The sequence below is a fragment of the Nothoprocta perdicaria genome, unplaced genomic scaffold (genome assembly GCF_003342845.1).
Source record: "Nothoprocta perdicaria isolate Ctin4 unplaced genomic scaffold, notPer1 scaffold_5, whole genome shotgun sequence".
NCBI classification, from domain to species: Eukaryota; Metazoa; Chordata; class Aves; order Tinamiformes; family Tinamidae; genus Nothoprocta; species Nothoprocta perdicaria.
In genome coordinates, this window is record NW_020455754.1 from 3,061,876 (window position 1) to 3,088,898 (window position 27,023).

At 39.6% G+C, this 27,023-nt stretch overlaps 1 protein-coding gene across 2 annotated transcripts in view; it reads right to left on the reverse strand.

Moving 5' to 3' along the window:
* Positions 1–27,023, reverse strand: part of ADRA1B (adrenoceptor alpha 1B) — a 29,586-nt gene continuing 2,563 nt past the window's right edge. The window contains exons 2-3 of one of the 2 annotated variants that reach the window (XM_026047634.1): positions 16,211–17,491; positions 1–1,095 (exon numbers count right to left, since the gene is read on the reverse strand). In XM_026047634.1, the coding sequence (XP_025903419.1) occupies positions 533–1,095; positions 16,211–17,183 (1,536 nt within the window). In that variant the 5' untranslated portion in view covers positions 17,184–17,491 and the 3' untranslated portion in view covers positions 1–532. Of the gene's footprint in view, positions 1,096–15,890; positions 16,040–16,210; positions 17,543–27,023 lie in introns of those variants that run through there. The other variant, XM_026047635.1, reaches the window with a different exon arrangement.

Sequence of the window (27,023 nt, forward strand, 5' to 3'; positions counted from 1 at the left end):
TCTTTGACATTGTTTTCAATTTCTAAAGTGCGAATGTACAGTGAAGTACAACAACAATAAGAATTTTACAGGCAAAATCAGCGGCAACTGGAACGCTGCAGAGGTACAAACAGTACTGCACAAGTGCATTGCTYACGACCCCTCTTGGGCACCCAAACATGCGGCTAGCACACATGTACACACACACGTTCATACGCAGCCCCCTGCCTAACCCCATAGCTATACATTCTTTCTATACACAGACGGGTTTGGCTGTTCTACAGCACTTTCATGATATCTAAATATTTGGCTGTGCTCTTCCCTGGGTTTATCTGGCCCCTTCCCAGCATTCTATTGCCTCTCTGACTACAGTTGACTTGAAATATGGTTACTTCCCAAACTGTGCTACTTTGGTGATGGGAGCAGGCCTCTCCCTCACTGACTTCCTTCTTGTGCCATGCTGAGAAACTGCACAGTCCATTCTTTCACCTACCATCCCAGTTAGTGTCTGAGGAGGACAACAGAGTCCGGGCAGGCAGCTTTATGAATCTGTTCATTCTAGTGTCATGTTTGCTCTGAAGTTGTTTTTGCCATTCAGTGTGTTACACATGGCCTCGCAGTCCCTGCTGCCAGAAGCTTGGCTGCCAGCAGCAATATGTCCATTGCGCTCTGGTAAGAGATTGAAGGTAAAGAACTGGCATGGGTCCTTCTGCCTAGTGCCTTCTTGTAAAGGGCTCAGGAAAGAGCTGGAATTTCTCCATTCCTGGAATGTGCACATCTCCATATGCGGGTGACTGATTCTGCTCAGGTAGCCTGGGCTGGGAGATGCTGAAGATAATGTCCTCTGACTGCCACTGAGGAAACTCCCGGTGTCTTCCAGAGAGTCCTTCCTGGGGTGTTCGAAGGAGCACCGATTCCAGTTTCTGTAGCTGTAGGCCCACCACCCCAGCTGCTTCCGACGGTGGCACTGGCATTTTAGGATTTGTATAAAAGCTCTCTTGAACTCTTTGCTTGAGCAAGGGTAGATGATTGGATTCAAGCAGCTGTTAAAGTAACCAAGCCAAAAAATCACCTTGAAGATCGTTTCAGGGGGCTTCAGAGCAGAAAACATGGAACCTGTCCGGAAGAAACAAGCAGAGACAATATCTGAGGTAACTGGTTTCCTGTCTTTAGGAAAGATAGTCTTTTCAGATAACTAGTAGAATCTCATTGTTAAAAATCTCTCATACCTGCTGCTTTGCTAAAGTCTTTTGGTGATAGTAGGTAATTTTTATTTTTAAAACTAATTAGGAAATGCTCTATCCATCATACAAAAGCTAAAGGAGTATTTCCTTAATGTAGAATTAAAATAAAGAGCAGCCTTTGTGCTTGTATGTATGTCTGCAGCACTAACATCTGTGGATCCCAAAGATCAAAACTCCTTTGCCCAAGATACTACATAATGCACACATGGAATATGCTGTGCTTTCTGCAAGGAGCTTTTGAATAACATTTTTGAAGAGTAAGTTCTAACTATTACCGAACTTTTCATTTGCCTTTATCTTGAGAAGGAGTGTGCTCAGACATAGCTCCTCACTCCTAATACATTCTCTAGCAGCTCATGAACATCACCACAGTGTATCTAGATCATTTAAATAGTACAATCCTCTTCAATGCTGAAGCTAATTCTGGTAGTTCACATAGCTATTCCTAGAAATAGTGTAACCCCAAAATGAGATTATGTCATCAATACTTTTTCTTACTGGGCAGTAGTGGCAGTCAGAACGCCATAGTGGGAAGGGATGTCCTTCCAGAAGTATTTCCGACCTCTTGTAACAAGGTAGAGGCCATGGTTTGGGCCTCAAAACTAAGCAGAAGCACTTCCAAGCTACTTCACTAAGTAGCTGTTATGCAGCAGCAGATACTGCTGTTTTTCTGGCTGGCTGGTGGCTATGACCTGGTGCTGATTATGGGTGTCTGAATCTCCTTGGCTCAAAAGGAAGCCAAAGGGAGATAAGTACGTGCCATCCCTCACACACCTCTCTGCCCTGCTCTAGGTGTCAGCTAGCCCTTGAGTAGACTCAAAATAGAAAACACCACGTGGTTGTGTTGGCCATCTGGAGAGTCCCATCCTGCCCCTCGTTTGGAGGGAACCAGAAGGAGCCAGGAAGGATACTGTGAATCCAGGTTTCCTTCCCTTAGCAATTGATTGGGGTGGTACAGGCTAGCACTGGCTCTGCCTATTTCCTCCCAGCTAAGCAACACTCCTCCAGCTGAAGTGCATGTGTTGAATTGCATGGTTCCTTGTCCTCTTTCACAGCTCCTACACTCAAGTAGCTTCTCCATATGCAAGACCCTTGTAAGTTGACCCCAGATCCCTCATTGCTTGGCTGCTATTCCTGGTTTGCAGGTTTTAACAAATACCTCTTCTCTRTCTCATGGAGGTTCTAAGTCTTAGTCCTGATTTGATATTGCAGAAAGTACAGAGTACAGCATATCTAACACTGGGGAAATTATGAATTGTATGCAGTAAATTTGCAACAGATAAATCAAAAAATGCAAGTGTTTGGTTAGTGTGGCATGTTCATTGATGAAAGATTCAGCAACAACTTAAGTGATTAATTTATAGGCCATGAATTGGGTGTCACATTCTCCCATTTTATTCATATGTGCAAATCTTGAATTGGCAGTCATGAGTTCTTCCAGATCATTTGGGTTGTTTCTCTAACCCTATATTATAATTGAAAATCTACAGGACTTTATTCTACAAGATTTTAATATTTTTAGGCACATTAAATGTGGAYGTAGTGAATAGTAGGATGTAGGTTTCAATAAATCAAAAACCAAAACTTATTAARAAACCTGACAGATTTTGTGCAACTCCCTAAGGACAAATAAAATAAACTAAGCTATAGAGAAAAGCTCTGCGAACCAATACAGATAAATGGCTTGTGCTTGCAGAATCTGTATTGCACATGAACAGAATTTAATCACACACTGTAAAGACTAGGAGACCAAGTAGGGGAAAAGGTAAAAAGCCAAGTGTTAAAAAATGAATAATCTTTGTAAATTGTTCAAAGAAATGTGTGTTGCTTAAGAAAGGAAGCTAAGGAGCTTATGTCTACCTTGTATTTTTAGGATAATCTATTTTTCAAATGTCATTTGAAAAAAATGACAGCAGGTCATTTTCAGTGGTTACAGCAMGTTTTTTTAAAGCTTTCTTATATAAAAGGACAGCTACACAAAAGAGCAGAGAATTTATTAGTAACAACATGCCTGAGAGAGGTACCTTGTGTTCAGTCCTGGTTCTAGAAATATCACTGAGCGCCAATCGATCTGTCATTTAAAGCCATGATATGGCGCGTCCTTACCTTCCCTAGCTGAGTGATTAASAGAGCAAATCTGGAAATATGTCAGTTTGGAAAACCATGTGGAAGTGTGATTTACAAATAAAGGAGAGATCACTATATAGCTACAATAATAAATAYGTTTTGAAAGTCTAAGAAATTGAGGAGTAATATGTAAGATAGTTATGTATGAAGCTGATGTTGCTTCTTTGTATTCCATTTTTTTCTCATTTCTGCAAACRGCATGATCAGGATGTTACTTAGACTCTTTGAAATTATACAAAAGGTATAAGATGATTTGTTCACAAGAAAGTGAGGAAGAAATTTTTTTTGCAACAAGAAATGCTAATTTGATAAATAATTCATTGATATATAGGCTGTTAACAGCTCTTATTTCTGGCCATTKTATTAAAGTGGAATAGAATTCTTTAAACCTCTTTCTTCTTCCTAATATATATACATACATATACAACTGTTTTGGAGAGAGGTGAATTTTATTTTTTCTATAGTATAATGCACTCATACTTCCTCATAGTTTTGTAAGTACAGTGGTAGGGCAATTATGCCAAGAGGACCCTAGCTAAAAGAGAGGTCTCTGCAATTCCAGTGAAAATAAGTTCTAGGTATGAGCATGCTGCTGGTSGACTTGCAGTTCTATGTGCTGTCCTCCTGATTTTACCAAAAAGCGATGTGACCTGGGGAAGGTAAAAGTRAGCAGCAGAAGGCCACACGCTAAATCATTTTTACCAGGGAGAAAGTCCTTCTTTGACCAGGAATGGAACCACAAGACCTAGCATAGCTCTCTCTACTGCTAGAACGCCATGGGTAGTATGGTGCTTGGCAATTATGTATTTGGTGGGTCCTACTACCCCTGCAGAAGAAAAACAGAATTCAAGAATATTTTCTGAAACTCGCAGCAACTGATCCACAGGAGCAGATTCCTTGCTAGCACTGCAGAGGCAGTGGCATATGTGGTCAATTTGGTGTCCTTTGCAAAGCCCCACCTATGATGCAATTCATGACTAATGGAAAGGGCTACTGGTAAAACCCAGACAAGCTCTAAAAAATAATAGTTTCATGATAAAACTCCCATCATAGAGGAAGAGGGATGAGAAGAGACCTGACAACTAGACTTGGAAAGCCTAAATTTTATCAGAAAAGAGGAAAAGAAGTAAATTCTTTTCCAAGTTCACTGTGGCTATTGTTTGGAGGACAATGAATTGCAGCAAGAGAAATCAAGTGTACAGATTAGGAAATGCTTTCTGTTCTGGAATATGTTGCCTAAGTAGGGTGTAAAAAGACCTTTACAAAGTCTTTTAGAACACAGTAGGCACACATACTGATTTATGTATAACTGATCCTGTCTTTCAGTTGGAGAGTGCTTGGAGTGACCTCTTCAGATCCCTCTTAGTCCTGCTTCTCTGATTAACTCTGCAGAACATGACTTTGTTCATCAGGAAAACTTTATAGTTTAAGTTTTGGCAACCTAGCAGAGTCTTACGTTTGCAGAACTGGAATCTTACTGACACTGTAGTCTCAGATGCCCTCAGTAAATATATCCATTATTTAGGGTGAGGATTAACTGTTAGAAAAATGGAATGTACGAGACAGATACTTATTTGGGCACTTCTTTTCTTCAGGTCTTTAATAAGTTCCTGACTTTTCAGGAACTTCAGTCCCTCCACAGTGGGTGAAATCCCAGYCTGAGTCTCCTACAGTGAGGTAAGATTTCTTTCCTAACCAGAATGTGGTTTAAATGGATGTCCCTACATATGCCACCTACTTATAAAAATAGTTTAATTTAGTGACTGTTGTACAAAACTCCACTGACTCTTGCTATATGAAGATACAAACAATATTAATCTTATCCTTTTTCTTATGTTGTTCTTGGAATTACAATACATTTTATTTAACTGTACACATGGTTTACCTCATAACTAACCTGTCAGGAGCAAACAACTGTGGGCTATTTTGGTACCGTGATAAAATGATAAAGCTAAGCCTACCAGACACACTTGCCAAACATCAAACTAACATTTCCTCCTCTAATCTGTAGCTATTTTCCCATCACAGTCTGATAAACAGATTAAATATTTCCCTGTACTGATTTAGACTGCATTTCAAAATGGCTGGAAAATGTTGCCTATAATTACCTCCACAGTGCTTTATTTGTGATGAGGGTAGCTGCAATGACTCCCTCACCCCAAAGGATGTCTTCTCTGATGCTCATGGTTTACATCTTTTCTCTGAGGGAATGTATAGTTTTTTCCTCTGCTATTTCTCTGAGTTAAACTCTATCATTAATTAGCACCTCAAGCTTAGTGCTGATTGCAGCTTTGACACCCATGAAGACTTTGCAAAGCAGGTGTCCAGCAAAAATGCAGAGCATGAAATATTACAGAAACTCATCAACTTGACCAGTTGGGATTGTAAACTGAACATCAGTTCAGCTGTGCTTACCAGACATGATAGAGCTATTCTGTTTGAAAATGCACTGAGCAATAGCAAATATGATAATAAGAAATTAACACTTTTTTTTTTTCCCCTAGTAAAAGCTAAATTAATTTAGGGGCTGATTAGTGTTTCATAATGAATGCCTAAAAGTACGTAAAACATCCTCAATGAAATTAGGGAATATCATGGGAAACATTTTGCCATATTAGTTGTCATTACATCTTCTGCAGAATATTTAGCCAGAATGTCATGGAGCCATTAAAATCTAGAGTCCATTTGAGTTGTGGGAAAGCCCTGAAAGCCTGTGTAAAGGATCAAAATGACTGAGTGGGCTTTGGAATAACCCTTAAAATAGCAGGGTGTGCAGAAGGAAATTCATCTGGACTGGCTTAATCCCAGCACTCTTAATTAAGGAAAACTCCCCACTGAAGAAAGTTCTGATGTAGCCTTCTACCAAGGAGATACACATACACATTCACGCTCATTGCTCTCATATTCTTTTCCTGCTCTGTACTTTTTTTTTTTTTTTTTTCCGTCTGAATAGTATCTACTGTTTTGATACCTCTCTCCAGTAGCTGCTATATTCGAACAACAGAAGGAGGGTGGGAAAGTTAAGACCTTCTATTTAAGGAACCTTAATGTAATAGCTGGCAAGCTTCTTGATGGATATGTAGAATACAGGACATGTTTCAGTTTTCCCTTCTACTTTTTGCAAGAAAGAACTTAGCATCAGAATTAGACCAGCCACAACACCCAGACAAAACCCTCAGACTGCTTCCAGTRGAAGGGAGAAAACTTGCTATCCAGTTGTGTGTATATGAAAGGTGATCAGATACTGCAGGGATTAGCAAGACTATAAACCTGAAAAATAAGATGTGAGAGTTAAAAAAACACTGAAACRAGAAGTTGCCTGTAATATCCTTGTGCCATTCAGTCCTGTAAACTGTTGTCATTCACACAGAGGAAATAAACAGCTGGGCATAAAARACCAACATACAGTGGACAGGCAGACATTTGTGAATTATCACAGGTTCTGACTATGTATTTACATTCCCTTCTTCCTTCATCCTTCACATGTATGCAATGTATACACGCACATATATATATTTGATGGGACTGGAAGTAAAGCAGTTGATAGAATTGGAGAACTACTGCAGTGGGAAGGGACTGTATGRGGATACTAGTCTTGCTTCCTGCTCCAGGCACGTTCAGCTCTGCGTTAGGTTCCTCCCAACGCTTCCTTTCCCCAGGCTGAAGAAGCCCCAAGTCTTCAGCCTGTCCTCACACAGGTCCTTCACTATTCAATTGATCAAGATCTTCCCTGTACAGTAGGGCATCCCCCATGGATGCTGCACTCCAGACATGAGTGTTGAGTAAAAATGAATAATTTCTACTCTCCTCATATCTTCTATAATTTTATCTCCAGCTATGAACAACTCTTCTAATCATTTTCACTTGCAGTAATAGACTGTCTATTTATCAAGCATCTATWTTTAACATCTTGTGAACTTGATACCTCTTGAGTATATACATTTTCATAGTATCATTGTATCTTTTTAGAAAGAATCACTTGAGACTTAGGTTGGCTAACTATTGTTTATTTTAGTAGAAGTACTGTGATTTAAGGGTAAAAAAAAGCTCTATGAATAAGTTTTGGGTTGCCAGATGTTATGTTTTTTACTGGTTACAAAAATCATATTTGAGAATCTTCTAAATCTGTTTTTATTTAGCTGAGAGTCAACCTGTGAATGTGTGAAGTAGATATTCCTATTTATTGGAACAATTTTTTTTTCAATTGAAATAGAATAATCTGAAGTTGTTTCAGTGCTACACTGTGTGTCAGTTGATACAGCACTAATAACAAACTAGCTGCAGTAAAACAAGGCATGAAAAAATAACTGGGGAGAGAGAAAGCCTCACTGGACAGGTTTTATCATTGTGTTAAGTTTAAAAAAGTAAGCATATAATTTGAAAGTGCTTGTCTCTATTCACAGCAAATAGAAAATTAATTGTTCCAAAACTTAAAACACTGAATGGAAGGTTTTCGTAAGAGAACACTGCTGCTTGTTTGAATGCTATAAAACAGAAGTGGTCAGAGAATTGGATAATAAATGCTTGGAAGTTTTGTAATAGAAACTGGTCAAATTTTACAGGTTAATGTAACCTTGGAAAGCAGATATATCCTCCTTCCTTCTCAGGAGAGAGTTATTCTGGTTTTGTGCAGTTAGTGGGGTTAAATCTGACCCTTTGAACATTCCCCATAAGYAAAAATTCCAAAACTTTAGAAATCACTTTTATGATGAAGAGCATTTCATAATACAAAATGATAACAAATGAGTTCTGAAGAATGAAAAACAGGAGTCTTCAATAACATCAACCCTTTTCTCTCAATTTGTTTTCGAGAAGGCAACTTTAGCAGAAATATCATTTTGCAAGAAATGGGGATGGAACTCAGTCTTCCAATGAAAACGGATTCAGTCAGTGTTGTGGTTTCAGCAGGGAGAGCCTTTGCCCCGGCCGCTTTGGCAGCTCACACTGTGATCCTGCTGCAGCCGCAGGTGCTGGGAGCGAGTGCTAAGCACTTCTTTGGGAACAGGCAAGTCTCAAGTRCTACATGTGTAGAGCTAACAAAAATCTGCCTGTAAAGATAATAGGCTGCGTCTGACCAGCATTGTTGTTAGTATGGATTTAGAGAACACAGAAAGGATGTGTTAGTCTTTTATTTAAGTTTTCTGCGGTCCTTTTTACCACATACTTAGTCAAGTCAGCATGCCAGGGTTTTAAAGCTAATTTGATTTCTAAAGCTCCTGTTTTTTTTCCATCCAACATTCAGTGTTTACTTACATTCTTCTGGACTTATTTAATATAGCAAAAAAMCCCACAGTTTACAAACAGTAGAGAATAAAATAGAGCGAGTGTTTATAAAATTAAGACCTGATCAAGCTGGGAGGGACTGCTAGGCTATTGGAGGAGAGGGTTAGAATAATAGTGAGAAGAAGATCTTGAGGAATGAGGAGAGCATCCAAAAGCAACACAATTAAATTCAGTAAAGAAAACTAAAGGGAAGATAACTAAATTATAGCTACATAAAGYGGTGCAGGTGGGGAGCATTCGGGTATGGCTTTCCAGCATGCYGGCTTCCCCGGGCAAGTCTGGCTGCGTGTGTCCAGGCTGGGCACTGGCATCGGCTGCCACCCTGCAGCAACCCCGTGGTTGTGTATTGGGGGCACAGCCTGCTGTGCACCAAGCCAGGAGAAGGTCAAGCAGGGAATAACTGATTGCCCAGCAACAGGGCAGAAAATAATGTGGGAGAAATRGAAATAGGAAGCTTTTGCAAGTAGGGCAATCTCATTCCTCAATGTATTGATGTGCATGTTATGTGTATGTCAGATATTAAGAAAAAAAATCCTGATTGTGAGGAGTTTATGTCCTAGAATTAGCTTGCTGTAGCAGTTATGAGAGCCTTTTGCTGGAGGCTTTGGAGCCCAGGGTGAATAAATGCTTGTGATGGGTGATGAAAGTATCATTCCTCTAGTCCTCAGGATGCTTGAGGCTTTCATTTCAGTTTCCTAATTCTGTCAATGAAGTTGCACAAAGAAATCTCACCATCTGTCTTGATAGGCTGTAACTATTTTATACTCAGGCCTCAATCTCATTCAAACAGGAAACTAACTGTCTGTAAACAAATATATTATTGGCATTGGTAACACTCAAGAGCCCCTGCAGACCAAAGACCTGACCTTTTCGGTGCAGGTAGATGAAATTAGAAGTGCGTGAATGCAGAATGTGGCAAAAAATGTTCCTCTCCATACAGATGAGTTGATGAATAAGAGCAAATATGATTAGGCCAAGAGATTCCTTGCACCTTAGTAGCCTGGGAGAAGTTATTGTTTCTATCTTCTGGAATTGTTACAGCTTCTTCCATTACAGGCAACTACGAAGCAAAGCATCTATTTTTACATATTTAAGGAACAGTGTCTCTATGCACCAATATTGTCACTCCTGGCATAGCAAGATAGTTTCTGACTGGCAGATGGTAGGAGATAAAGTCATTTCCAGCGATCCTTTGCTTTGCAGTCCATGACTGTTCTTTATACAGCTTCATACAAAAGATGCTGTTGAGGTACAAAACTTTAAGATTGGAAAAAAAAATTAAAGAAGTTATGGTACAACAGACCACTTGCATGTTATTATTTAGAAGGTAACAGAAAAGACAAATAGGAGCTTTATTTTATCCCAGATCAAGAAGAGAGAGGAAAGCTGTTGCTTAAAAAAAAAATCAAAAAGCAAGAAATTTAGTTTTTTTTTAATGTCCCATTTATAGTGTCRTAATAGTTGGTAAAAATTTGGGGCATTTCTTGAATGAAAAAAGTTCTTTTGGGTTCTTTTCTCTCTTTTATTTACAAATGCAAAAACAGTCCTTTAAAATGGGATATGGGAAAGTTCACAGTATCATTTAAATTTTATAGAAAAACTGCATATAACCTGGTATATAGTAGTCTACTCGCCCTTGATCSGGAATAACTTTGATGAGTTACACTAGGGAGAGAATTAGTTTGTGTTTACATACTGTTTTCTTCATATAAATAAGACAGAAATTAATAACAATTTYAGTAAGAACATTGTGTGATACTCTAAAATTGATTTAAATAGGGACAGAGATATGATATAGTGATAATAATAGTCGAAACAATTGTCAATGTTTTAGAACAATATTTTTTGAGAATATTTCAACACTGTTAATTATTAAAAAGAGCTACAGACTTTTGCAGCTTGCTAAATAGAATATGGCCAAGCTTGTGGTGGTTTTGCAAAGGATTAGCTGATTAAGGAGTCAAGAAAAGCTAATCTTAGTTTGCTGACATTTCATTTATTATACTTAAAATCTTCAGTTACTAGAAATTCTTTAGTCTTTTTTTCCCTTTCTTGCTTCTGACTTACAACTGAGGCGATCTGTCCCCRACAACTTGGGTAAACAATAGGATTTTAAGAGGGAATTGGATAGCTACAGAGATATTGCTCAAACTTCCATTATATTTTCTCTTTTGTTATTTAGAGGCTAATGATTTTTGCTTTTCAGTMTCAAGACATAATTTGAAAGCCCATCAGAATAGTGCAAAATCTATGATACAGAACTTACTGGTGATACTAAAAAGGCCTTCACTTGCTGTTCGTGGTCTGTATTTCACAGATTGGGACACTAAAGACCATGCAGCTGAGATTCTGAGGAATGGCCTGGAGGTTTTAGACACATGTGCAAACACTTTACTTGGTCCTGTCATTGAGACTGCCAGCTTGAGGAAAAGYGCATGTCTTTGTGCAAGCCTGAGACATAAAGACCCTGTGTGCACTGCCCTGCTGGGTGCTCTTAGCAGTATTCCCTCCAAAAGCCTCACTTCTCTCCTGTCTTTAATTTTCATAGTTTTGAGCTTTCCTATTGTCCAGTGACAGCATAAGCAAGAAGTGCCTGGTCCCTCAGAGGTTTGTGTAGTTTCCTCTGTTTTAATGAAACAGCTTTGATCGAAGAAGTAGAACTCTGTAAGAAACTCAAATGACGATGGAGTCTTTGAATACAATTTACTTTTGAGCGTAAGGCTCAAGCCTTTGCCTACGGAGGCTATTTTAGAAGTAAAATGAATCATTTTGAAATATGCTAGTCTTCCACATATGCCAAAATATGCTGTGCTGGCCAAGAAGTGCCCTTATGGTCTTTGGTTTTACAGTCATTAGTTAGAAAATAGGAGAAGCAGGTTTCTCCTGCCTCCTGCACAACTGAATGTTGTACCAGAGATTGGGCAGTAAGTGGACAGAGGATCAGATTGCCACATAAGTTGCCCAAATTCTGCTTAACCATTAACTTTGACATCAAATCAAGATAGCAAAGTGTGGGAGGAAAGTATGAGGCAAGAGCCAGATTGCAGGCCAAGCAGACCTCAGGTCTTGCAGAAAGTGGAACCCAATACTGGTAACAGCACAGGGCCTAATACCCTGAGCGTGATTCCCATGGGAAACTAAGCAGCCTATTCTGGTATTTTGGGTGCAGGGATACAGAGGCCGGCCTGATGTAACATAAATCTATGTACTGCACATGAATAATATTTTATTTTAGGAATCATTTTGTAATGACTGACCTGTAGTGTGCAAAGTATTTTTATATTATATTATTTTTAATGATTTTATCGAAGGGGGTCAAAATCTTCGTATATTAGGATAGCCAAAACAGTTGTATCATCATTATGAGGCTCTTGGGATCTTGTGCCACTGCCAGTAAAGTTATAAGAATTTTGCTTCTGACTTTAGCGGATACATTTGGAGGTTTTGTGCAAGCAGAGGGAGTAGCCTCTGAACCAGGAACAACTTGGATACTCTGTGGATCTTCCCTGGAGTTAGATAATGGAAGTTAGGCAATGGAGTTAGGCTGTGAAGGTTAATGTGCTCTGGTCATAGTAGTGGAGGTTATGAGTTTTCCTTCTACTGTTTGTGTGTGGGCGCATGGTCTAAAGCTGGGAATTGTAAGGCCATCTAATGTCTTGCATAATAGAAATGGGGCTGAACTATAATTAATAGCTGAAGGGAAATACCCAAGGTTTTATTTGGGGTTAATTTTCATAATACAGGTATAGGTATAAATTTAGATCTTTTACTTAAAGGAGGGAGTTTTCATGAAGGTTAGCTTATTTCTGCAGTGTTCCAGGCTTTACATAAAGGTCTCCTTTTTCCCTAGGCATTCTTCAGCAATAGATATTTAAGATAGTCCTAATGTCTGAGAATGTGTTTATATGGGGGTTAGGGAAGAACCATTAATTTTAAAGGAAGCAAGATATTTACTCTTAAAAACTGAGTCACTGAATTAATGGCACAATGAGTTGTCTCAAAGGCATACATGTCTTCATTTTGTTCATTATGCTGTGACATAAGTGATTCCAAATTGCACAACAACTGCTTAGAAAGCCACGGAACACTTCTGAACTTGCAGCATAGGGATATTCTATTGCCCTATTGCTTTCTGGAAAGAATATCTGCTACTGGTAGCTACTGGTATAAAAACAAATTCCTCACATTATTTTCTTTGACAATATTTTGCTGCATCATCAGATGCTTAACACTGAAGGCTGCACAATTCAGTCCATCAGCCCTGAGCAGTAAAACGTGGTGGGTTGTCAGTTTTGTGGCACTGAACGCATCATAATGTCAGCACTCTCATTCCTCTCTCTGTAGCTGTGCACAGAGCTCTGCATACAGAGCTTTCCTTGCAAAGCCTTTTCAATCTGGCTTGAAAAGCAGTCTGTAAGCACTAGGTATTCTGTCTTTTCCTTTGTTGTGCAATATTTGTTCAAGCAATAGCTCTGCTTTCAGCACTGTCAGTTCCCAGGATGTATCTGCCACCTGATGCAATATTCTTTTGTCTGGGGCATCAAAATGGGTAGTTGTGGAATGTATTGCAGTGTCACAACCACAGAATTATAATTTTGTCCAGGAAACTACAAGAAGAACTGGAAATGCTTTTGACATGAAGAAATTCATCTACATATAAGTAGACTTGTTAAGACGAGATTTGGGGTTGTTGCAAGGATAAGCTGTGAAGTGTTTTGGTGTTGGATCTTCTGCAATCCAAAGCTGCTCCATTACTGAGTGAAAGAGGGAACAAAAATAGATAGTGAAGATGAGGATGTGAAGGAATGATGGGGATTAGAGGTGCTAAGATATGAAGGACATGTCTGGAATACCTACTTTGGACTCATGAATAGGAAAGATTGTGGTGTATTTTGCTGTCCTGTACTGATGAGAGAGTGGCCTGTGTGATTCCAGCATGTCCTTAGGTAGCCCATTGCACCTTCAGGATGTTTCAGAAATCATAGGTAGCTCTGAATTCTGCAGTTTGCCTGTCACTGAAGTTAATTTCATACCACTGTGAGGCTTTTCTATGAGTTCTTAATAGCCTTTYGTTTAAGTTTGTGCCTTCAAGACATGGAAGCAAAAGATCTCTGGTATGAAAAGTGCAGCACCAGCAAGTGCTGCCTTAAAAAGTCTTTCTCCATGCCCTTCTCCAGTAAAGAATTGCTCGACTCTGCATGCCAGGAGAAGATTTCTATTTTATAATTGTTTTGTTTAGTCATCAATGCTCTCATCCCTCACATTATTAATTGCTTTGCACTGGTATACAGAGAAGAATACTGCAAAAAAAATCTGGAGCAGGCTGAGCAAATTAGAGAAATCAGGGACAAGGAACAAAACCATCCCTGTTCTTAGTGAGCAAAACAGAGAAAAAGTGCCTGCTATTTAAATGTATTTGAATATTATATTTCTCCTTTTTACTTTTTTTTTTTTTTTTTTTTTTTTTTTTAATACTAAAGTCTCTCAATAAAGATTTGGGACCTTGAAGGGGTTTTTAGCCTGAGAGGGCTGCAGAGCCAGCAGTTTTCTGCGATGCCAAGGTATTTTCACTGGAGCTATTTTCAGTCTTCTAATGGGGAGGAATATTACCCAACCCAGCAGCAACCTCCACTGAAGCTGAGTGCTGCAAGGCTCGAGGTGTCTGCAGCTCTTCTGTGAGCTCAGGTGCGTGGCAGGTGAGAGCAGAGTGCTGAAGCCCTTGCAGGCTGAAGCCCCTGGCATCGCTGGTAGCTCTCAACRGGCAGCCGGCCAGGCGCTTCTCATGTCTTGGACCCGACAACTCACAGATAAAATCATACTGTGACAAGAGACAAATTCTCCATGCGGGTGTCTTAAGCAATAATCCATTACACCTCATGGGGAGTACTGGGAGGGTTCAAACCTTCTCCCAAGACTGTTCCAATCTGAAGATTGTTTCTTAAGGGAGGTCTACTTTGGGTTCCAAAGGTTTTTAATGGACTGGTCAGCATCTGGTGTTCATTGAACTGCATCAGTGGCTACCTGGCTTCTGCTAGTTAAGGACCTATTCTAGTGCATTCATGTTTGCTTGTTTTTAACCCTAAGTTCCTTCAGTCATTTTAAATCATTGAGGATCTCACTTTATCATGGGATCTTGACCCACTAACAACATATCTAGTGCTATTAGTGATCCTATATTACGCAAATATGTTTCTATCCATGTAGATATGTATTTCTGCAAGAACTGGCAGCTTGTTCAACATTATAAACTTTTCTTCAGAGCTACCAGAAGGGCTTAAATTTTAGTAGCCAAAAAGAAATTGCTCATAATTTCCCTTCTCTTGGGAATTTGTCACATCCTTAATATTAACTTTATATAGGTCTTCAATTACGATTTTTCTATTTTAGATGCATTATGCTAGAGATGCTAAAGTTGTGCATGCAATAGTTGTGGTAGTTGTCCTGTAATAGAGATTGTAGTCCAAATGACATTACACATTTACTGAAATTACTTTAGAAAGCACTTTGACAGAACTAGGCAGTTGAACTCAATTTAGTTTTCTACAACTATGTCTAAAAATATTAGCTTACCACTGAATTAGAAATGTTTTGGTAGGGTAACTAAGTAAACATGAATACAGAACATTAACAAAGGCTTTTTATATTTCCCTTTTGTTTTCCACCTCTTTCCATATTTAGTCTGCCAGATTGTGCTTTGGAGGAGTGAATTTTGGGCAGATATTTCCGAGAGCGTCGTAGCTCAATGCTAACAGGTCTTAAGATAGTCCACTTTAGGGCTGGTGCTAAAGTATTAAARACCAAGGCAAACTTCAGAAGGGGGATGCTGAGCCCATGCAGAGGCTCCCTTTATGCTGCGGTAATTCTTTAAATTGAAAATGAATGAAGTGGCTGACACAAACTCACACGGCAAATGTGATCTGAAATTTTCTCCTGAAGTGCCTAAAACCTACCAAAATCAATGAGGGCATTTCTGGTGGGATCAATGGGCTTTGCATGTTTCTTTTGGGGATTTGAAAACTGAAGTTCAAGCTAAGAACTAGATTTTTTTTCAGCTTCCCAAAGCTCAGGGGAATTTGGCACTTTGTATTTAGATCAGGACCCTTTCCATTTAAGACACTTAAAAGACCTCCTGTATTATAATCTGAATATCTAACAGTAAAACAAAATAACAACATTTCAGTGCTGAAACCCTTTTTTTTTGTTTTTATTTAGTATTTTTGTTATACTATCCCATAAAAATGTTTCTGGAAGCTAATTCAAATGAAGCAAAGCCTATAAACTGAGATTAAATATCTAAACTCTGAAGATGCAGTCCTCTGATTTGACATCTGTTCCATCCCTGATAAGTACTAATAAATGAGCACTTTCTGCAAACTCCAGACTTTGCAAAGTTCCAGCATGACTCTCTGAAAGAAACAGTATCATAGATAAATTACTTTCATTTCCCTCTCTGTCACTTATTCACTGCAGTTCTCCAAGTGATAGCTACTTATCATTTATCTGATTTTTCTGCGACATTTGAGTAGYAAAAAATTAACCCTTTACCCCTCCACATCCTCCCTTGATTTCCAACTTACCTAGTGGGAGAACTATGAAGAAAGGTAGCCAGCACAAGATAAACATGCCAACCACAATTCCCAGTGTCTTGGCTGCCTTCTTTTCTCTGGAGAATTTAAACAGTTTGAAGGCCAAGGAGTTCCTGTGGTTGTGGCCCTTGGATTTGGTGCTGTTTAACGTGTCCTCATGCATGTTCTTGTAATGAATCCGTAAAGTCAGCTCCTTGGAGTTGGACATTTCTTTCATAACCCCAGCTTCCAGGTTCTTAGTAGTCCTCTTGGCCACGATGTAGACCCGACAGTACATGATGAGGATGACGATCAAGGGAATGTAAAATGAGCCCAAGGAGGAAAACAAAGCATAGAATGGTTCCTCCGTGATGCGGCACTCCTTGTCATCCTTGGGTGCTGGCTCTTTCCAGCCCAAAAGAGGCCCAATGGAGATGACCATGGAAAGGACCCACACACCCAAGAGAGCCAAAATTGCTCTTCTTCTTGTTACCAAAGTCGGATACTGTAGAGAATAACGTACCCCTATATATCTATCTATAGAAATTGCACATAGACTTAAAATAGAAGCTGTACAGCACAGCACATCAACTGCTGCCCAGATATCACAAAATATCCTCCCCAGAACCCAGTAGCCAAGGATTTCCAGTGTAGCAGAGAAAGGAAGCACAGTAAAACTCAGCAACAAATCTGCTATTGCGAGGTTAATTATGAAATAGTTGGTAGGGATTCTTAAATGTCTATTGCAAGCAACAGAGAGAATTACCATGATATTACCTATAATAGCAAAGAGTATAAAGGCACCTAGGATAAGCCCCACAACTATAGCCCTACTGACATCCAAGGCAGGTGAATCCAAGTTGCTTGCTGTCTCATTGGAGCTGTTTGCAGAAAGATTGCCATTATTTAGTGCAGACGCTTTCAAATATCCAGGTGTTGATGAATTGGATTTATCGCCAAGGTAGGTATTCATCTTAAAAGTCATCCTCCATAGCAAGCTATGATTGGATCCCTTGCACAACGCGCAGACCGTCTGAGTTCACTGGTAAGTTATCTCTCTACCCAAGAAGTTGCTGCAAAGCCCCGGCCAGTTTTAGACGGCAAACTCATCCTCCCAGCAAGCTCTCAGCTCTGCCCGCACAAAACTTGCCCAGTGTGAAGTCCCCTGAAGCCTCCTGGCAGTCCTGAGCTCTGCAAACTTGCTTAATTTCTCCTATCGGTTCGTCTGAACAGAAATTAGCAGCCAGAAGTCTTGACTGAAGCTTGGAAGTAGCTGGTTAGATCGTGACGTCCCTGAAATAAAAGACAGGTTTACTGCTCTCCCCTGTGCCCAGCCGCGGACTCGTGCCTCCGCGGGCAGCGTTTGGGAGCGGAGGCAGCGCCGCATGAGCGGGGCTGGCGCTGGGCTGGCTGCTGCCACCGCCGCCGGAGCGGTGACATCAGCGTGCGGCGCAGCGCTAGAGGGCAATGCGCTTCCAGTTACAGCTTCCCAATCCCAGCCGGAAAGCTCTGCAAATGGTATGCATCACTCTTAATTGAAGCATTCGCTGCAGAGAAAGCTGGATTGGAAACCCTTAAAAAAACAATTTCATTATCTGAGCAAAATATATGCACTGGCAAAAATGCAATTTCAGTACAAAATGATCTAGCATCCTTCGACAGTCAGTCACCCAGAAAAGGTATTTGAGTTTGTTTTGTAACCAAAGTGAAGCTCATGGCATTTTAGAGGATTCTTGGTGTCCCACCTTGYAGGGAGAATATGTAGGTTCCAAAAATTCCTGATTTATAGGTAGATTTAGTATTTAATGATAACACAGAAATGTACCTGGAGTGATTGTTGCTAGCGGTAAATACAGAAGGAGTAATACAGAAGGTAATACAGAAGGAGTAACAGATGATCAAAATCCAAGCCTCCAATAAGATCTTTGTGTTTGTCCTGTCCTCCCAGGTACTAGGCACATCTATGGCTTMATCTCACCCTTTTTTTCACTAGGTAACTGCTAAAAATAGATGGTTTGTAGATCTCAGTCCTGAAGATTGCTGAGCACCTGTGACTATAGCCAAGTGAAAGACAGTGAAAACAGTTCCTGAAGCTACTTTTTGTGCTTAAGTGCATTGTTCTTCCTTTGCCAAAGGATGAGAGATCTCTGAAACAGGGCTCATTAATTTATCGTAGCTCTGGGAATACCTATAATATACTATGAAGAAAAAATCCAGTAACAAACAATTTACTTTCTAGCATTGCTAATAGCACTTTCATGTTCCAAACAGTGGTTTCTTCATCTGGGGTAGCTTTGGGTCACCTGRTAGGGAGAAAATTCCATTCTTTATAGCCTGGTGCCGTTAAAAACAAAAAGTGAAAGATTAGTTCAACATATAAGTACCAGAAGTACTGTTTTCAACTTTCTGCCATCAGATTATATCCCACAGCTGTTGTCTGCAGGACTATATTGATTTTACTGTGACAGAATGTACTGTGTTTAAAACAAAAGGTTCATTTTTAATACAGCAGCTACGATGGACTGTTGCAGCTGAGTGCTGCTGGCTTTAAGGGCCAAGCTGTCAACAGCTCTGACTGAATTTCATTTGACGAGCGGATGGCAGCGTCTGCGTAGCCCTTCCCGGCCRCAGCGGCTACAGCAGAGCTGTAGTGGTTGGGAGCTTTTCCCTGAAACGTTTGCAAGAATGAGAGGATAACGCGTCAGGGAATCACTGGCGGGAGCAGGAGCCAACACAGTCCTGCAGCTTTGCCTCAGCTTTCCTGCCTCAGCTCTCCCCTAGACGCAGCTGTCACTGCAGGCCACCCGTCGGGCGCCTTGGATCCTGTTGGTCTGTCCCACTCTCGCCGGACACCCCTGCCCCCTCTCAGCCTSGTGCTTGCTGCTGTCCCTTCCCTGCCGTGCCCGCGGAGCGGTGGGGAGCGCGGCCGCCAGCCGTGTCCCCAGCGCCRCTTGGGCTGCCGCTGCTGCTGGCCGCCACCTCCACCGGGGCAGCACGGGCGGCTGCACGGGCACATTTACATTGCTTTGAGATCTTCTGCGACAGCGGCTGCAACAAAACATCAACAGGGCATGCACCGAAACCCAGAAACGAGCACTTTCCTTGGGTGGGTGATAGGATACCACGAAAAACAGTTACTTTTTTTTCTGCTGAGTTCAAAGTAGCATTTGAGTTAGTGCATTTGAAAACACCAGATCAGAGCCATGTAAGTTAATATTGATTGCAGAGTTGCTGTCATTCATATGATTCATACTTTCCAAAAAAAAAAAAAAATAGTTTAAGAGTCTGGAGATTCTACTTAGTATTATTCAATAATAATGTACAGCAAGACATAATGCCCTTTAGCTATTTAATATAATACTGCTGAGAACTTGCTGAAGCAATAAAAAGCTGAATATAAAACATTTATTTATGGAAACGTGGAGAACCTCTTCATAAGTTATTAGATGAGTCCAAGACATGAAATCTGCTGCACTTTTAAGATGTATTTCATCACAGCAGTAATGATAGGTAATGATGCAAAAGGAGCCCTGTTGTCATGGCTCTGTTTGGTAATGACTTATATTCCTTTTGTTTTAAAAAAGGATGTTAAAGATATGTGCTAATGTTTTGATCTCATTTCAGGAGTGTAGAAGACACATTGCCAGGGCCAGAGCATTTCAGCAACAGTGGTGAGTAATAACACAACTGCACCTGGCTGGCCGTGGGAACAAGGGCCTACACAGAATTTAAATTAGTATACCTATGTAGAGTTTCATATAATTCTCCCTAATTAGAACTCCTAATGATTCAAACCAAAAGAAATAAAAATAAAAATAAAATAAAATAAATTAAAAAAAAAAAAACAACAAAAAAACAAGGCTATAGTGTCAGAAGCAGTTTGGCTTATTAACTGGCATAGCAGTATAGCTACCATATTTGATCCAAGTGTTGTCATATCAACACAAACCAGCAAAGCTTCCTTTCAGAAAAGGACAATATGGAACAAGAAGCGATGAGGAGAGTGTTGGCTGAGGCTGTAGAAATATCTCTCTTGCTTAACAYGCAGACATTAAACCATTCCTGGACTTGGAAGAAATCTTTATTAATGAATTTGGGATGGCACATAGACTCATGCAATCCRTAAAGTCTATCTGCAGTTGAGAAAAAATATGAGATTCTGATTGTTTGGCTGTAGGTGATTTTATGCTTAATTAGGCTTCTTTCAGACATTGTCAGTTATTTAAGATGTAATATATTAATACAGAGATAAAATTTCAGTGCTAGCCATTTAGCTACACTTCTTAAATTACTTGCTTTATTAACTACAAGTAGTGCAAAAATGCTACTACTCCTAGGGCACAAGTGCTGTCTGAAATCTTCTTTCTCTCTAAAGACCCTTGTACAATGCTTAAGAGTCMCAGCTAGTATGATCCACAACATTTATTTCCTTCACTAACATTGCTGCTGATTAGTTTTTTCATAGAAAACTTCTTTTGCTTGATCAGAGTAGGGCAAAATATCCACAGACATTGGAAATGAACAGGATTATCGTGTGCTTTATTTCAAGATTGAACAGAAACTAGTCTMATTTTAATATGTGCACATACATGCTGAACTTCAGAAAAGGTCCATTTCTATGATAAGAATAGGAAAAAATGTGTTTAAAATGATCATGTCTCAGTTGTCCATAAATGGTAYTGAAATACTTGTGGTCCTTTGAGTTTTCAGAATTAAAAGGAAAAAAAAAAAAGTATTACAGGATTGCATTAAAAGCTAGGGTTATTACCTGGAACTCACCAAATGATGGTGGCAAACATTTTGAAGTTTTGAATAATCTTTTGTTCTGCTGTGATTTAGTGCTCGTCATTTTTAATATAAAAAGGATTTAAAGAATATTTTATAAATAAAATACAGCCAGTACTGTCTTCTAAATCCTGAGCCAGTTCTAGGCTTTGCTGACTCATTTCCCACATTAAAAGATGTCTTTACTCACACTGCTTTAGCTGTGTATTTCCCAAGCCCTGAGTTGAAGACCCCCAAATTACCAGAATGGATGATGGATTACCCAGTGGATGATGTCAGCTGAACTTTTGTGGGCAGAGAGTAATGGACTATGTATCTAGGTCTGCTGAAAATCAGTATTTGAAAGTGTGGAACAAGTATCTCCCTGCCTTCAGGAGAGGGTTAAAGGTCTGGCCCCTCTCTTCTGCCCTAACAGCAACAAGTGCAAATCTGTGTGTGCGACTTCCAGCTTGAAAATGCTTGGGAAGCTGATGGCACTTGTATTGCTCTATGGCTGATCAAACATCTATTTTATTTCTTTTTCTTCTCATCTTTCATCCTTCCTTAACAGCTAGATTTGCCTGCAGTCCTATCTGTGACCTTTTAAAGTACCTTTCGGTTGCTTTATGAACTTATTCATTTATAGCTAAGAATGAATCTAAGCTCCAGCAAGTCTAAACATTATATATGACAGAGACTGGCAGGGCTGAGGTGCCACAAGGAAGCCCTCCTGCCTGTAAGTCAATTGGTAGCTCATCAAAGACATCACATGCCATAGCAAAGGACCGAAAATCTTGGGCTATTAGAAGAACTCACACTTTAAATGAAACACAACAGAACACAGAGTAAGTAGTGTGCAAGAAAAGTACAAGATGAATGGTTTGGGCTTTGATGAATGCAAGAAAACAGARCTGCTTTTTCTGGAAAAAAAAAAAAGTGCTGTTTTGTATCTCATGGTCAAAGCAAACATGTTCAGAGACTGTGCAAAAGAAACGGCAAGTCCTTTGCACTGAGGTGAGGAAAGAGTATTTGCTTTTGACTCCAGCTTGAGATGAACTCTAAACCTGTGTGAAATATTTGACGTGTGCCATTTTTCAGTTTTAATCAAATAGGGAACCCTTATGAGAACCAGATGAGTTGCCACACATCTCATAATACTTTTCTGTGAATCTTATAGTGCATTTGATAAATCTTCATTCAGGGAAATATTTCCACAAAGAATCCTGGAGGGACCTGCCCTTGTCCTTACATATTCTATAGTTTTATCAACGATTGTCATTCAGTACGTTTTTGTCAATTCAGATATAACCCAGAGCTGGATCTCAGTATCTCATAGATTAAATTTGTATTAACAACTTTGGACATTTATGGCCAGGGACTGAAATACAGAAGTGTAATGGAAACGATGCAGGCAAGCTCTTTAAGGGCCAGACTTAAGATACAAGGGGTGCACATTGCCCTGCTTAGGAGAACAGGGAGTTAYTTCCAGTATTCAGGGGTTTTGTTCATTTGGGAGTTTTCCCACCTAAGAAGGACTCAGAAACAATACGCATCTCTCTTTGTAATCCAGTTCCCTGCTGGATTATAAAGCAGGGAAAAAGCAAACCAGAGCCTGTAATATGGCACTAATGAATCCAGGGACTCAGAAACCACATAGATAACCAAAGTCTTTCCTCAAATTCCCAGGCCCTGCATTAAAAAGCAGAGAATTCAAACTTCATACAAGTTGGATGGTATATTATCAGTGAAGTATTTGATCTGATCCGTGTCACAAGTAAATCAGTATGAAGCACATAACCACCTTTCAGATGCAAAAGATATCTTGTTGATGAGAATATTTTACTCCCTGGTGAGATCTATAGAATAACATGTCTGACACAGAGCTTTGCAAGTGCCGTTGGCTTTATACGGCACTTGGGCTCTGACCAGGCGCCCAGTAGATGGGCTGGCTGTGAACTGGGCTTCAGGGTTCCTGAAAGTGGAAAGTGTCCTCTCTTTTTTTCCCCAACCTAAATTAAGTTCAGGAATAAAATGAAGAAGAACATTCTAATCCTCAGTGAAATTCATGGCAGCAACAGATTAGAAAGTTTTATATAATGGAAATTAAACTGTTTTTCAAGAAAGTAACATTATTTATTGGCTTAATGGAGTTTTGAATGAAGAGAATTGCCAAATCTTCTTTGGTTGATTTTAATGCAAAACCAGCTGTGTACCAAACATTTTTTTTCCCTAGGAAATAATGGATAGAAACTGTATCCTGGTGGAGGGATTAAAGGCCATCATCTATTATTTAGCAAGTTGCAGCATTTTATTTGAAAAATGCTTTTCATTCTGTGAAAATAAATGGCACCAAGGTCTGCGAGGCTCTGAGCATTGTCACCTCCCATTGAGTCCGAGGGGTGGCCAGGAGAGCWTGCCAGGCCCTGGCCAAGCAGCAGGGCTGTGCTGGAGAGGCAGGGGCTGCCAGCCTCCTGAGCCACTGCTTTCCTTTCCTCTGCACTTAAACTATCTCCTAAGCCGAATGTTTTAGAACAGGATTGCAGGGGAATGAGCTTGAGCTTTTACTCTGCATATTACTGTCTGTTCTACAGCATACAAGCCAGAATTAACATAGCCTGCACAATCTTTTTTAAAAATGCAYATTGCTGAAAACAGTCTTCATCTAAAGTGTCTGCCATGACACTGAAAGGCYAGGAATTAAATGCTGAGAAAACGGATTTTTTTTTTTAACACAACACATAACTCACACTGCTCATTGTCATAAAGAAACCCTGTGCCAAGAGCTGTGCAAGATTAGGAGCAGATTAGACATTCATGTGACTAAGGAAACAATCACCGATGCACCAGCTAACACGACAGCAGGGCTGTAAATCTCCATGCGTCAAGAAATAAACTGGAAGGTAAATTCAGGCTGGGTAGAAGCTTCTTGTAGCGGCAGATTATGTCATAAGSAATTAGTCCAGTTTCTGTGTCTCCTTTAGAAACATTTCTTCATGTTTCCAAGGGCCTGGAGTACCATTTTTAACAGAGCAGAAATGCGCTGGGGAAGAGAGTTTTCAAGGGTATTTCGGCCAGCTCGGTGATGAAGTTGCACTGAGTGGGAATTTGTGCTGGCTTGGTACTTCTGACCTTCAACTTTAAGCACCAGAACACCTTAATGGCCCTTAGGAACTCCTGAAACCTCCCCCTAGATCTGTGTCAAGGAGCTGGGATTGTGTCTGAGCCTCATGATAGCCCTTTCTTTAAAAAAGAAAAAAATCCAGATGGTTTATTTTGCCTCTAGCAGGTCATAGCAATTTGTGTCCCTAAACACCGGGGCATTTGAAACATAAGCTTGAATTTTACAGCTTGGGATATTTTTGTGAAAGGTCAACATTTCCTCTTTTTAAAAAATAACATAAACTTCTTTCCCTCCTYGCTCCATTTCATTAAGTTCTGATCATGATGTGCATGGTGCTTCATTACATCTTTATGGCATTCTGAATTTGCAAAGGCAGTATCTTATTGCCAGTAAGTGGATAGGGGCTCACTGCTCATAAACACTACCATTCATCTTGCCATAATGATATACCAACCCGCTCTGATCTTTYGCCTTCATGAAAATGCCTGGAGAGGCAGTGTCTGAGTTTTATGTGTATAATAATAGAGGTCCTAAAATATGGACCCTAGATCTTTATTCAAAGTAATCTATGTCAGTTTATCATTTAATTTGATCTATTGCTTTCTGTAGCTCTGTAATTAGATAGACTTTGGGATATCCTTATTCAAATGAAGCCATTTATTTATTCTTGAAAAAAAAGAGTTCTAGTTTTGTTAAAATACRGCCAGCTCTGAGGCCATAATTTGAGGCTTTTTATTTCATTGGTCCCCTGCTCCAGATTAAAAAATAGAGAACTTCAAAACTTGTATTCCTTTTTCATGCCTCAATAATAATAAACCTTTCCTTGCTGAACTCTTTGCAGCAGAAAAGATAATGTGACATGGCAAAACAGCTTGGAGAACAATTGCGAACAGAGAGAAATCTTATATGGTGCTAACTACTGAAAACATTCATGTAATAAAGAAGCAAGGACAAACAGGTGAAGGAGAGGTCCTTCCAAAATCAGATTATGCAGAAATGCATGAGSTGATGAAATTAAAAAAACATTTAGTACAGCATTGAGCAGAAGACGAAATGCAAACGAATTCTGGGATGCATAGATAAATAAATGTGTCAAAGTGAAGACAAAGCAAAAAGCATTAGCACTGAGTTAGGGTAGGTAGGAGCAAAGTGGCAGTGCCAACCATACCATCAGTCAATATGCGGAGCATATAGAGGAAGTGTGGAGGAGATGAAGAGTAAGAATGGAAAACAAAGTCTAATAGACCGCATTCGTGTACCTGTAGGGCATTCGTGTACCTGTAGGAAAGGAAGAAGTTTTTGGCAAACATAGCAAAAAGAATTAGTACCATGACGTCTGTCATATCTGCAGATTTTCTACACATAAGAGTCTGTCAGCCCAGGCTAACAGGGGATGTCTTTGCATTATTCCGAACCCGGGAACTAGCTGGAAAAACTGRAAATTGAACATATGCCTCTCTTCTTCTAAGGACAATTAGATACATCTGTTTAAGAAGTGAATGGAAAATTATGATTTTCTCTCTTCCATAATAATTTCTTAAGATCAGCCTGTGAGCCAGCTATTAAAGTGCTTCTCCTTCTTAAAAATATTTTGAATAAATGTAAACATATCATAATACTTTTAAATATTCACTGTCTCAATTTCATATCACTCAGAGACAATAGAAGTACACGCTACTCCATCTTTTAGACCTGAGTGTAAGGAGAGAAATAAATGATTTTTTCAGTATCCCCCAATGCATCAGTGACAGTGTTGAGCACATATTGCTGCTCAGTAGTGAGAACATATTCTAGTGAGAACTTCAAGGAAAAGAATTGGACACTAGAGATTAGCTGGTATTTTTTGTTGAAATGAACAACAAACTCTTCTTTGCATAAATATTCATGAATTTGCTACTTTTCCTTCTTTTTTTTTTCTGTAAGAGGTCATAAAAATCTATAACCACTCTTTATTTCTCCAGAGAAAAAATAGATGAAAGGAAACTTCTTCCTCTTTCATTTCTTTCCTGACAAGATTTGGAAAATTATACCTATATCTATAGATTTGGCAATTGTATCTAATTCTAATTAAGCATGCATTAGTTTTAAAAATGAAACACAATGTGGATGGTCTCATGGTTGACAGCAGTGTAAGAGAACACTGAGAACAGCTTTATTTCTTGCTTACGAGGGCTAGAATGATTTCTGCAGCTGTCATATTCCTGTGGTTTAACGGAGGGACATGCCAGACCTGGACCACCACCTGATCCCTCTCTATTACAAAGGAAAGAGAGCATACACAAGAAAAGGAACCCCAAGCCTCCTTTGCAGGCCTCACTTTGATTACTTAAATATCCTCGCGAATGCCTATGTACTCTAAATGATTCTTATGGATTGCATAGGTATATTGCAGCTACCAGTACCAGATTTGTAATACATACTTTGGAGTTAAAAGCATTCACCATTAGAATTTACGCTCTATAATCATTTCTAGCAACAGCATCTAAAAAAAGGCAGCCACAAGAAATACCCTCCAATGGGAAAAACAGCGATGTAACCATTACCAAGAAGCCTGAACAACTGTTATGTTTGCATTTGGAACTGGGTGATTTCCAGCTTGGGCAAATGCTACCATATGGAAGGACTGGCTCCTGTGGATAGTAGCCCGATGCTGCATCTTTGACCAACTGGAGTGTAACCATTYGGACAACTGGGACACTATAGAACAAAATGGAATGCAAGCCACTAGATTACATCATAGCAGTTAGTCTACAACCTGAAAGTTCACTGGCAGCAGTGAAGAGCTTAGTGTAGAGAGTAGATTGTGTCATGCACTCTACCTTGGATTCCTCACAGAGCTATCAATAATTTACTAAAGGTAAACACAGATATTGATTTTTCATTTTCTTACATAAACAATAACAGCTGGAACACCAGACAGACAAGATAAAGGCCTTTTCC